Source organism: Neoarius graeffei, chromosome 1 (assembly GCF_027579695.1).
Source record: "Neoarius graeffei isolate fNeoGra1 chromosome 1, fNeoGra1.pri, whole genome shotgun sequence".
In the NCBI taxonomy this organism is placed as follows: Eukaryota; Metazoa; Chordata; class Actinopteri; order Siluriformes; family Ariidae; genus Neoarius; species Neoarius graeffei.
This window is the reverse complement of record NC_083569.1, coordinates 85159546-85173806: the sequence shown is the minus strand read 5'-3', so window position 1 is coordinate 85173806 and position 14261 is coordinate 85159546. Positions and strand designations below refer to the sequence as shown.

Below are 14261 nucleotides of genomic sequence, written 5' to 3'. Positions count from 1 at the left end.
ATTGGATTGCATAAGATGGAGCAAACCGCTGTTCATATTTTCATGCACATTTTTGTTACGACACTACTTGATCATAGATAATTAAGTGCAAGGGATCCCCGTAGATTTTCAAATCTATCGTATACCTAAGTAATCTATAACAAAACAGTTTAACTTGCATGTTGAACTTTAAGGTGAAATTTCAAATGTGGGCGGCACGGTGGTGTAGTGGTTAGCGCTGTCGCCTCACAGCAAGAAGGTCCTGGGTTCGAGCCCCGGGGCCGGCGAGGGCCTTTCTGTGCGGAGTTTGCATGTTCTCCCCGTGTCCGCGTGGGTTTCCTCCGGGTGCTCCGGTTTCCCCCACAGTCCAAAGACATGCAGGTTAGGTTAACTGGTGACTCTAAATTGACCGTAGGTGTGAATGTGAGTGTGAATGGTTGTCTGTGTCTATGTGTCAGCCCTGTGATGACCTGGCGACTTGTCCAGGGTGTACCCCGCCTTTCGCCCGTAGTCAGCTGGGATAGGCTCCAGCTTGCCTGCGACCCTGTAGAAGGATAAAGCGGCTAGAGATAATGTGATGTGATGTGATTTCAAATGTGTATACATTTAATACTATTTAGGTCAGTAATCATTGAAACACTGGTAAAATCTATCCTATAATCATGGATCTAAAACCTCTCAGAGACCCTGAAAATGCACCTGAGAGCATCTATTTTTAAAAAATTTTCCGGGGGGGGGGCATGCCCCTGGACCCCCCTAGTTTCACTTTGCGCTGTTGGCGCTCAATTGTCTGTGTATTATCATGCCAGAATTTAGGGCTTTAATTTTTTTCTGGGGAAAAAACACTGGGTCTCTCATCTGGCTTTGGTTAAACTTGGTATTAGTTTAATGTGTAGTTTCCTGTGTGTCATCAGCATAACAGTGGAAACTAATACCATGTTTATGAATAATTTCATAATAAAAGTCTGGGCCTAAAACAGAACCTTGTGGAAGATCACATTTTACCTTAGTATGTGTAGAGAAGTTTCCATTTACATCTACAAACTGATAACAATCAGTCAAATAGGACCTGAGCCAGGAGAGGGCCATTTCCTGAACAACATTTTCTAGTTACCACTTTAACTAGTGTCTCATTACTTAGACCTCATAATGAGGTCTAAATCCTGACTGATACGTTTCATGAATTTTATTCCTGTGAGCATAACTGCTGTGTCACAGCCTTTTCTAGGATCTTGGAGATAACTTAGAGATTTGATATAGTTGAACAGCAGACAGGGGTTGAGTCAGGATTTTAAATCAGGGGTTTGATAACTGCTAGTTGAAAGGATTTAAGTACATAGCCAGTGCTGAAGGAAGAACAGATTATTTTTAGAAGAGGTTTGACTGCTCCTGGTATTATCGGTTTGAAAAACATATAGGTATGGGATCTGGTATGCAAGTTGGTGATTTTGATGAGGAAATTCGTGAAATTAGTAAAGTTTTATCTTTAGTGTCACATTTCATAGTATTCTCTTTGACCATGTTAAGAACAGTCTTTAAACTGAAAATGAGCATAAAATAATCACCTCTATGGGGGTTAACAGTTGAACATGATTTCAATATATTTAAAGCAATACTTTGTTGATTGCCTGTAGCTCAGGGAAGCCACCCAGTGATCATGATGGAGAGTTATGATCACTCAGGAGGGATTAATCTAGTGTGTGAGTCCAGAGGCTGGAAACCTGAACCTGAGGTTGTGTGGCTGGACAGAGAAGGAGTCGCTCTGCCTGCTGAAGATACACAGGTACACCGAGACAACGAGACCTTCAGTGTGAAAAGTCGCACCACTGTTTATGATTATAGCGACTCCAACAGATATTATTGCAGACTTCTACAAGAACATCACATGATGGAGACAGAGGTCATCATTAATCGTAAGTGTCTATGATTAAAAACTCTTATATTTATACTGTAAGATTCTACTGTCATCATCACAGATGAGGTGATTAAAGATGAAGCATGAGCATGATGAACACACGATTTTTGCATTATTTTTATTCCTGTATATCCATTGGATATTTTGTTACAATTCTGTCAGTAAGTCAGGGGCGCAGATAGGATTTTTGAACTGGGGGGGACTGAGCTGTCAGCAAATGATTCCATTTTGTGTGTATATATATATATATATATATATATATATATATATATATATATATACACACACACTACCGTTCAAAAGTTTGGGGTCACTTTGAAATGTCCTTATTTTTGAAAGAAAAGCACTGTTCTTTTCAATGAAGATCACTTTAAACTAATCAGAAATCCACTCTATACATTGCTAATGTGGTAAATGACTATTCTAGCTGCAAATGTCTGGTTTTTGGTGCAATATTTCCATAGATGTATAGAGGCCCATTTCCAGCAACTATCACTCCAGTGTCCTAATGGTACAATGTGTTTGCTCATTGCCTCAGAAGGCTAATGGATGATTAGAAAACCCTTGTACAATCATGTTAGCACAGCTGAAAACAGTTGAGCTCTTTAGAGAAGCTATAAAACTGACCTTCCTTTGAGCAGATTGAGTTTCTGGAGCATCACATTTGTGGGGTCGATTAAATGCTCAAAATGGCCAGAAAAATGTCTTGACTATATTTTCTATTCATTTTACAACTTATGGTGGTAAATAAAAGTGTGACTTTTCATGGAAAACACAAAATTGTCTGGGTGACCCCAAACTTTTGAACGGTAGTGTGTATACATGTTATTTCACCTCCCTCACTGCCATCACCAGGAACTACCTGCAGGCCAGGACAATGATAACATTTTAACATAGCCTATGGAAATCCAAAGTTTACACATTATCATCACGCACAGCAACTGCAAAACTAGTTTTAAAACTGCTAAATTCCAACTGTTAAACATAGCGAGAGGCTGGGCTACGAGTGTGTGTGTAAAGTGTAAACCAGCGCATCCTGACTTTCTAACTATGCCTGTGTGTTGCGTGAGTGGCAGTCAGTCAACAACTCTTCGCAAAGTTTCCTTATGAAACAATATGCTCGCTGAAATTATGGCAGGGAACGCCAGATTAAACATTGAAACTGCCTTCTGAGCACTGTATCTACAGGCTACCACCGAAAGATGGAGGCTACCAGAAAAGCATCTCTACTCCGTACGATTTTACTTTCACTACGACATTACTTTGAACAGACTATCAAAAAATTGCAAGGTGATATGATAAAGTAAGGCACAGTTTACTTACAGTCGTTGTTTTTTGAAAAAACGATGCAATCGTTTTCTGCCTTTTGGCACCCTTCATCATGCCGTGTTGGGGTCCTGAACTAGGAGGAGCTGTCCCCGATATGCCTGTCAAACTTGTTGTGGGTAACCATAGCAACCAAGCTCGAGCTCGCAACCTGTGCAGTCTGCGCAGTTGCAACTATGTATGTACTGCTGTGCACCAGGGCCGTGCAAAGACCTTTGGAGGGGCAGGGGCTCAACATTCAAAAAAGGGCACTTGGAAAAAATTTTTCACACAAGTTAACTTTATTCAAAACTAAATTTCAATTGCAAATGAACATTCTGTGTGTGTGTGAGTGAGATCCATCTAAATGCTGCAGTATTCTTCAAAGCAGCAGTCTTCGGTTTGCCATGTTCTTGAAAATGTCTATGACAACACTGTATTCAATATGGATATCTTTCTCAATTGCCAGCAGAAGAAAGTCTGACAGCCTTTCTTCATGACAAAGGCTGCGGAGTTTTGTCTTCACTAGCTTTAACTTTGAAAAGGAACGCTCTACCGTTGCAGTTGACACAGGTAGTTTTCTTTCTGACCCAACTGGACAGAGATCCACTGCCTTTTGCTGCCTCCCGCAGCTCCTTCTCTTTCTGCTTCTTTATCCTCTCTTTCCTTGGCATCTTTGCATAATGCAGGCTTTCACTTATTTAAAAAACGTTTTAACTCAACTAACCTAAGCTACTATAGGCAAGGCAAGGCAAGTTTATTTATATAGCACATTTCATACACAATGGCAGTTCAATGTGCTTTACAGAAGTAAAAACAAAAACAGTAAACAATAGAGAAATAAAATTACATAAAATAATTTTATCTTTATTCTAAAATAATTAATTAAAAGAATTAAAAGAAAATAAGAATTAAACAATAGTAGAAATAAAATATTAAAATGCCAAAAAGAAAAAGGAGAAAGAGAAAGAGGAAAAAAAAAAACCTAGCAGAATAAAATAGAATAAAGTTAAAATAAATTTAAAACATGCAGAGAAAAAGATTATAAAAAAATGTAAAATATTAATTATTTAACAGAAAGCATCTGAAAACAGCTTGGTCTTTAACCTAGATTTGAAGCTGCCAACAGCAGGAGCATTTTTGATGTCCTCTGGCAGTTGGTTCCATAGCTGTACTGCATAGTAGCTAAAAGCTGCTTCACCACACTTTGTTTTAACAACTGGTTTTAATAGTAAATTTTGCTGCTGCGATCTGGTAGATCTGATTGGGTTAGGCCGCTGCAACATATCAGAGAGGTAATTGGGCCCTGTACCATTTAGAGATTTGTACACCAGCAGCAATGCTTTAAAGTCAATTCTGTAGCTTACTGGAAGCCAGTGAAGGGACCTTAGAATTGGAGTAATGTGCTCTGTTCTTTTTGTTCGTGTGAGAACCCTCGCCGCTGCATTTTGAACCAGCTGAAGTCGTTTAATGGTCTTTTTTGGCAGGCCTGTGAAAAGGCCATTGCAGTAATCAACCCTACTAGAGATGAAGGCATGTATTAGTTTTTCCAAATCATGTTTTGACATAAGTCCTCTTAGTTTGGAAATGTTTTTTAGGTGATAAAATGCCGTTTTAGTGATTGCTTTCATGTGACTGTCAAAGTTTAGCTCACTGTCAATGAAAACACCAAGATTTTTAACCATTTCTTTAGTTTTAATCCCTTTTGTGTCAAGAATAGTGGTAATCCTGAGTCTTTCATCTTTTTTTCCAAATAGAATTATTTCTGTTTTATCTGTGTTCAGCTGAAGAAAATTTTGTGACATCCAGCTATTGATTTGATCGATACACTGGTAGAGACATTCAAGGGGGGCATAATCATTTGGTGATAGAGCAAAATAAATTTGGGTATCATCTGCATAGCAGTGATACAAAATTGAATTTTTATTGATAATTTGCCCAAGTGGGAGCATATAAAGGTTGAAAAGTAATGGTCCAAGAATCGACCCCTGGGGGACACCACAGGTCAAGGGCATTGACGTTGAGGAACAATTTCCCAGGGTAACAAAGAAGCTTCTATCTTTTAAGTATGATTTTAACCAATTGATAACTTTACCAGTCAATCCAACCCAGTGTTCAAGTCGATATAGCAGTATGTTGTGATCAACAGTATCAAAAGCTGCACTGAGGTCCAGTAATATCAGGACCGATGTTTTGCCTGCATCAGTATTAAGATGTATGTCATTTATAACTTTAATCAGCGCTGTTTCAGTGCTATGATTGGCACGAAATCCTGACTGAAAATTATCAAAACGGCTGTTTGATATCAAGAAGGCAGTTAATTGATTGAAGACAATTTTTTCCAGGATTTTCCCGATAAATGGTAGATTTGATATTGGCCTGTAATTATTTAACACTGAAGGATCCAGATTATTTTTTTTAAGAAGGGGCTTTACAACAGCTTTTTTTAGGGACACAGGAACAACACCAGTCTCCAAGGATGTATTTATAATTTGAAGCACATCTGTAATTATAAGATGAAGAACAGACTTAAAAAAGTTGGTGGGCAGAATGTCCAATTCAGATGTTGAAGAACTGAGATTTTGTACAGTTTTTTCAAGAGTCTCATAATCAATTAAACAAAATTCTGACATTGTGTTAAAGTTATCTATCTGTGTCATTGGTGATTGCAGTTTTTCAATTTTTTGCATCTGAGATATATTATGAGAAATATTCTGCCGTATTTTATCAATTTTACCTTTGAAGAAGGATGCAAACTCATTGCATTTATTAACTGAGAGAAGTTCAGGTGCTAATTGTGGTGGGGGATTAGTTAGCTTCTCTACTGTTGAAAATAGCACACGGGCATTGTTCATATTCCTGCTGATGATGTTGGAGAAGAAAGACTGTCTTGCTTTACGAATTTCATAATTATAATTACAAAGCATCTCTTTATGGATTTGATAATGGATGTGAAGTTTAGATTTGCGCCATTTTCTTTCAGTCTTTCTACATTCTCTCTTTAGCAGTTTAACAGCCGGGTACTGCTTCCATGGTGCTTTCTGCTTATCATTGATTCTTTTGATTTTGAATGGAGCAATATCATCCATAATTTGGGTCATATTTAAATTAAAAAATTCCAGTAAATCATCTACAGAGTCAGACATTTTGGTTGAGTTCTGAGAGAGAGCTTGCTTAAAAAGAGCACGTGTTGTCGTTTATGACTCTCCTGCCTATAGTCGTTGAGCTATTCTGAATGTGAGGAGACATAGAAACTTCAAAGAAAACACAGAAATGGTCAGATAAGGCCAGGTCAACAACAGTATAAGAAACAGTAAGACCCTTTGTGATGACGAGGTCAAGAGTATGACCACGAGAGTGGGTCGGTCCCTGTACATGTTGCACTAGGTTAAAGTTATCAATAATTGCAAATAGTTCTTTGGCATAAATGTTATCAGTATTATCTACATGTAAGTTAAAATCCCCAGATATAATAAGACAATCAAACTCTAAGCAAATGACTGATAACAATTCACCAAACTCTTCAAGAAAGACTTTGGCTGAATGTCTCGGAGGCCTATAAATAGTTAATAATAATATGTTAGGAGAGCATGTAACAAGTGCACATAAGTGTTCAAAGGACATAAAATCACCAAGTGAGGATTGTTTACATTGAAAAGAGACTTTGAAAATATTTGCGATCCCTCCACCTTTCCCTTGTCGGGTAACATTCAAAAAATTAAAATTTGGGGGAGCTGCTTCGATAAGGGTGGTAGCACTATTTGCTTGATCCAGCCAGGTTTCAGTTAGAAGCAAAAAATCAAGATTGTGTTTACAAATAAGATCATTAATTAAAAATGACTTGTTTAACCCTTACATACTGTTCATATTCCATGCCTTCATGGTATGGTCTGGGTCAATTTTGACCCAGGCAAAGAATACCCTACTAATAAGAGTCCACACCCAATTTTGAGCTCCATATCTTTTTAAAACATATAAATGACCAATCTGACATTAATAAATGGTTGATTAATCCTTAATCAATGTTTCAGAAAGCAGAGAGAGTGTATTTTTTATATATTTACACTACCCGATTTTGGATAGAAACATCTTTCACACATTCTTTTTTACCTAAGACATGAAAACATAATAGTCATAATGATGTTAATATATTTTATTGAAAGTACAGTTTGCAAAAACATTTATAACTCTTTATAACATTTATAACATTTATTAACTCTTTATATAGGTCTATAGATTTTGTTACATTTCTGGTGCAAGTGCAGATCTCACGCCTGTTTCAAGGCACCCTCTGACCTCATATGACCTCTGTTCCTATGTTTACTATGTATGATCACTGTGCAACTGTTTTTTTCACTGTTTCGAGATTCCCCATGACTCTTCAAAAACTAACAGGTACATGTTCCTATGGAAACCATATTTTCTGTGAGAAAATATGGTGGGAACATGTAAAGTTCCCGAGACAGGTTCAAGTCCCCCCTTGAACACTGTCATAACTGTCCCATAAGTGATATACAAGAACATGGCATGTACTGTCCCTCCCCTCCCACCCTTTACCATGATTTAACACACTCTGGGAAGTTTAAAAGACATTCAAATGAATATGGGTCAAATTTGCCCCAGAACAGCCTAAGTGTACAAAAAATTGTAACCCCCCTGTAAAATTATACCAGTTTAAAATATTTTCAGTTTTGTGTATTTTGGATCACTTTAGGAAAAGTCATACGATATCAGGCCAAAAAAATGACATTTAGGGTATTTTTATTGCTGTCAAATGTTAAAATGGGTCAAATTTGACCCAAACAGTATGTAAGGGTTAAAAGTGATCTAATATTCAAAAGGGCTAGTTTTACAGTAATATTTGATTGTGCACTCTGATGCTGTTTTAAAACAGGAAGGAGATTAGATTGGTTCACCCCCAGGGTTAAATGTGCTCTATGTTTTCTGTTTCTTATCAACACAGGAATAGTGTCAACATCGGATCCCTGCTTTTTTCTACATCCATTTGCAGGGACCCAGAGTACATCAAACAAGACTTTCTAAATGTTCCATTTGGTTTGAGGGTGAAAGGACTGGAGATGACATGTATCTTTTGGATGGTGAAAAAGATTTGTAGCCAGCTGAAAGTCCTGGACGAACACAATTTTGATGAACTGGGTACACTGCTTGTCGCGACAAATTTGGACTAGAAAAAGAGAGCGTAGCCATAGGAAACAGTTTTTTCATGCTATTTGGGAAATCCATCCGAGGAGAAGTGGAGTCGTCTGTCCTTGAATGTTGGGAGGCCTGCAAGTCAGATGTTTGTGTGTCCTTGATGACGACTTGCAAAGATGATTGTTTAGGCTTTGTAACTATGTCAGTCTGCGACATCTTATCAACTGTTTTCCTCGGTGCTGGCTGAGAAAAGATTGCAAGTTTGTAGTGGTCTGCTAAGACTTTGGCTCCAATCCAGCTGAGTTCAGTGCTATTTGGCTTGTAGAATTCTTTGCGATTCCAAAAAAGATTAAAATTGTCTATGAAATTCATACCAAATGAAGAACAAGTTTTTCCAAGCCAGGTGTTAAGACTGAAGAGTCGAGAAAAAGCAAAACTTCCTCTCGCTGGGAGTGGGCCACTGATAAAAGATTGAATTCCAGTCTTGTAGAGCTCAGAAAAAAGTTTTCTGAAATCATCTTGGACAAACAGCTGTTCTCTGAAAACATCGTTTGCTCCCACATGTACAACGATACGCTTAATCGTTTTATGCTCGGACATGAGTTTCAAAATGCTGTCTTTGGTGTCAGAGATGGATGCATTTGGAAGACAACAAATAATCATCTCATAACCTTTTAATTGTCTTACAGTGGAATCACCAAGAACAAGGGTTGTGGGATCAGGTGGTGTTACGAGCTGCTTTTTGCCTCTTCTCACAGCTCTTCGATCTTGGTGCGATCTCTTTTTACTATGTGTTTGTCCACTTGACAAATCCTCTTCCACATCCCTGAGGCATTCAAATTTGTTCTGAAGCTTTATGGGCTGTGGATTTTCCATAGGATTGTAGATCCTATTGTAATTTGTAGAACGAGCTGGTGTTGAAGTAATTACTCTTCTGTTTTTGTTTTTAGGCTTAGCACCCATCATTTGCCAGTTTTCAGTACTCACATTTTGCACAGCTTGAGTTATGAATTCTTCCACTTGGTCTGCAATGTCCTCAGTCTGTCGGAGCGCAATCTCTGCATTCTCAGCCACTGTTTCTGTACTCCTTTCCTGAGATATCGCTTTTAATTCGTCCGTTTTTGGCAGAGCATTAATCTTTGATTCCAGAATAGAAATCCTCTGTTCTAATTCCATGCATTTTCTGCAGGATTTTTTGCTTCCTGACATTTAAAAAAAAAAAAGTGGAAATTAAAATTAAATTTAAAAGCTTATAAAGATGAAGAAGAGAGAGAGAAAAAAAAAGTGGAAATTCAATGAGAAAGTAAGGTATAGAAATAAAGATTAAGAAAACAGGAGCAAAGCAAAGAAGCGTCCTACTCGCTTGAGTAGGAGGAGCAAAAAGGGCTATAACATAATAGTCTTGATAGAATATGTTGTGGACGGCGTCATTCAGCCTTAAGTTTTCGAAGCTGCTAGAATGTTACTAACGCCGTCGTTCAAACTAAAGTTTCCGAATCTGCCACGTTAATGAAATGGATGGAGCAAACGGTTTAAATATAGCCTAGGCGGCTTCATTAAATGATAAACAACCCTACGCATTTACTGTTGTGTTCTAAGCTGCACAATATTGCATGTTCAGATAAGAAATGAAAGGAGACTTTCAGTGTGACCTTACCATGCCGTTCCTCGCACCGTCTCCCACTGTCAACCGCTTGCATGCGCTTTCTGCATGGAGGTTCACTGAATGCATGACGTCACGGATTGATGCCCGCATTTACATAGAAAAACGTTATTTTATAAATCTATAATTTCATATATTATTGTCAAATTGTAGAGAATATTGATGTTGGAGCTAACTTATCTTTTACAAATATAAAAAAACAACAACAAAACAGTCCCTATGAAAAGGCACTTTGGACAGCAAACAGAAAAGGGGCAGGGGCTAGAGCACCTGTAGCACCGGTTCATTGCACGTGGGTGCTGTGCACCTCAATAAACCGAATGGTAATTAGTCTTTTGATTTTTCCGTGAGGTTTGCCTTATGCAAAGAAAGACAGCATAGACGTTTTTTCCTCCCTATAAGTGGGGGGGACCGAACGAGGTGAATTTAAATCTGGGTGGGACGAATCCCCCCCGTCCCCCCCTCTATCTGCGCCCGTGCAGTAAGTGTGTGTTTAGTAGTTATCAAATTCTTCACAAATTCTTGCACGGTTTCTTAAAAATATCTCTATTCTTGCTCTCATTTTAGGTAAAGTCTTTGATGCTTGGAGGTGGGTTGTCGGTGTTTCAGTTTCAGCATGTCTTATTGCTGTCGGATCGATAGTAACTGCAGTTATCTGTTACAAGAAAGGTAATATTTCAATCATTTTCCATTGTAATGTCTTCAGCTTCAATCAGTTTATCCCGGAGCTTAAGTCCACAGATTCCCAGCCCTGGTCCTGGAGAAGCCCCTGTCCTACACATTTCAGTGCTTTTCCTGCTCTAACACACTCACTTTAACTCAGGAAGATCTGTTAATGAGCTGATCGTCTGGATCAGGTGTGTAAGATCACAGAGAACACTAATATGTGTCGGACAGTGGGTTCTCCAGGACCAGGATAAAGAACCTGTGCTTTAGTCAGCAGTCCACAGGAGTCCAGTTGGCCGTGCTCTCTGTGAAGAGGATGATTTAATTCAGTCCTGTCTCAAACTCTCACCTCTATTTCTTTATCTATTCACTTCAATTACCACAAACCCTTTCTGCAAAAGTGAAAAGTAAAAGGACAAGGAGGTTTACAGCACATTTCACTTGAAAAAGTTATGTAGTTATACCTTAAATTTTGAAGTTAAAACAAAAACTCTTAATTTAAAATGTCATCAGTGTTGTTTAACTTTAACTGAACTTTGGTGAATTTAAAAAAAAAAAAACTTGGCACTTCTAAGGTAAAGTCAAACTCTCAGCTTATTGGTTTAAACATTGATGACCAGATCTGTTTTGATAAGACCAAGGTAGCAGAGAAATTCAATAACTTCTTTTCAACCACTGCATCACCTCTGCAACTGCAGTTACCATCCGGATGTGGAAAATATGGCCCTAATCATGTGTATAAGTGCTATGAACAGGTGCGTCTCTCTGGCTGTCAGTTCTTATTTGAACCAATCTCTGAGGAATTCATCCAAAAGACTCTCCTCAATCTAAATCCGAATAACTGGAATGGATCAGATTCCCATACATCTTTTAAAAGATGGAGCTGAGTTCATAACCTCTCCACTCACTCATCTTCTAAATCTGTCCCTTTCTACTGGTAAGATCCCTTCTGACATTAAGTCTGCTAAAATTTCCCCGATCTGTAAGAAACATAGCAAAACTGAAGCTGGCAACTATCGTCTGGTCTCAATCCTCAGTATTGTAAGTAAGGTTTTGGAAAAAGCTGTATCTGTACAACTTATTAATTATCTCACAGATCACAGGCTCAACAATTTGTCTCTGCACCTTGGCAAGACAGAATCCATACAGTACTTTTTGGCTCCAAACACAGACTTAATAGTAACGAATCTCTGGACATCACATGTAATATTCAAAAAATTACCAGTAAATCCTGTGTTAAATACTCAGGCATTGATTTAGACCAGTCTCTTAGTGGTAACCATATAGCTGAAAATATTATACGCAAGGCCAACGCCAAACTCAAGTTTCTATATAGGCAGGCCAGGAACCCCGATAAGGTGTGTGTATATCAAATATACTCTGTGTGTGTGTATCTCCAACCAAAAGTGGCTGCAGTGATTTAAAAAAAAATATACAGGGGTCACCAAACACACACTGTTTGTCCATGAGCTAATATACGAGTGTACTAGTGAACTTCAGCTTACATTCAGCAAAATCCCCAGTGTTGAATTAACACCCAGAGTGTTTATATATGTCCAACTGGTCACAAATTAACTCTGAAAGTGATAATTCAACACTGGGGAGCAGTAGGAGCTGGAAGAACTGTAAGTCGAGAGCATGTTGCTGTGTCTGTCAGCACTGCATGCTACTGCTGCTGATCCTCCACATCGCCGAGCCACTGCCACAGTGGGCAGCTCTGAAGTTTCTCAGCACAGCAGTCACAGTGTTGCTGCCCAGTGCTTCTGTGGCTGACTACATTATAGACGCAGTACTGTAGACTTATTAAAGAGCTGCAGACAGAGAAATCCAGAAAACAGGATTTAAAGAGAATATGATCTTCAAAAACCATAAACTGATGGATAAACACAAAACAGTAGAACAGATGATTTATCAGTAAATCCACAACTGAATTCACAGAGAATTTCAGCAAGGCTTCAGATCACTCACGGTATATGATATTATTTATTCTGGAATTAATTGACTAATGTTTGTTTCTTTGTTTGTTAAAATAATGGACCTGTTTTCTCCTCAGAGCTTCAGAAGCAGAAAGCAGGGAAGAGTGAGCTTTTTGTCCTTTTAAAATCACACTGATTAATTAATTGAAAGAAACTTAAAGGTGTTGACTGCAAAGTCATCTGAAATTTTCAGGGTTTTTTTTTTAATCGTGCATGGCATTTTCCTGTGTCTTGCGAGAACAAGATCACGTGGATGAGATGTGATCATTCTGATGCGCTAAGGCGCTGTTTACACATACCCGGGTATTTTTAAAAACGCATATTTTCTTAACTCCGTTTTCCAAAATAACTTCTTGCACACAGCTGCGTTTTTTTTTAAAATTACGTTTATATTGATCCGCATAAATACGCTGTCAAGAGCTGTTAAACTACGCGAGTGTGTGTGTGTGAGTGAGTGAGTGAGTGAGAGAGTGGGGGGGGGGGGGAGTGTGTGCGTGTGTGTGTGTGGGAGAAAGAGTATGTGTGCGTGTGTGAGAGAGATGTGTGTGTGTGTGTGTGTGTGTGGGCGCCGCTAGAAATCTTGGGCCCTATGAAAGATTACAATTTAGGCCCCCCCCCGGTAAAATTTTCAAGCTCAAGCAACTGAATTTGAAGTCTGTTTTTGGCTGGCACTTCTACTTTACTATGCATGTGATCAGCTACCTATCAAGTTTAGGTGATACAATTATTTGGTATATGAACATTTTAAATGCAGAACTGTCAGAATTAGACTGAATAGACTGTTGCCTTAAAATGAAAATTCCATGATACATATGGAAGATATATATATTTTCCTTTTATGAGCAACTATTATTAGGCCACTCAGTAGCCTGTGGAGTTCATTCAATCCAAATGTTTGTGTTGAGAGAAATTGCATGCATCACTGTATCAGTATGGATTTATAACATTCTGTATGCACATTATGGATACTCCAGAGCCCTCCAGCAATCATCATCAATAATCAGGATTACAAAATGTATTCCTTTGTTTCCTCCATTTATTGACTTATTGTATGTGATCAAATGTACGCCTTGACGAATAACTACACTAGTTTTTTGATACAATTACATAGTGCACTGCAAGAAATCCACTAAGTGTTTTTGGTTTCTTTTAGGCATCACACATTTATTAGAAAACACAGCAAATGTTCAAATATTCAAGTTAAATACAACAGTAGCAACAGTATCAATAAATCCACGCATGAACAATAGCAATGATATCTATGACCACAGCTAATGTGCAAAATGTTAAAGTTAAATACTTAACAATATCAACAAATCCACACATGAACAATGGCAAAACACCTAGACTTAATTATACAATAAAGATACCTATGAAAAAAGATGATTTTTTTTTCACACACAGTGTGATATCCGGACTTCATAATTTATCACACCTGCTGCTGCTTCGCAACTTCTAGAATGTTCACCTCTGTTGCGCACGTAGAAAAACTGCCAGCTGCTGTGAGTTGCGCTAATAGCGGCGCTGTGCACACACGGAGCTACACATTTCACGCGTCCCGCTCCCAGAATCAGACTGTACCATTAGTAAAAAAGGTGGAGGG

At 38.3% G+C, this 14261-nt stretch overlaps 1 protein-coding gene across 1 annotated transcript in view; it reads left to right on the top strand.

The window, feature by feature from the left end:
- The window catches only part of LOC132900841 (butyrophilin subfamily 1 member A1-like), a 99538-nt gene that overhangs the window by 31725 nt on the left and 53552 nt on the right, over positions 1–14261 (top strand). The window contains exons 5-6 of the mRNA XM_060943203.1: positions 1614–1892; positions 10584–10685. Of these exons, the coding sequence (XP_060799186.1) occupies positions 1614–1892; positions 10584–10685 (381 nt within the window). The remainder of the gene's footprint in view (positions 1–1613; positions 1893–10583; positions 10686–14261) is intronic.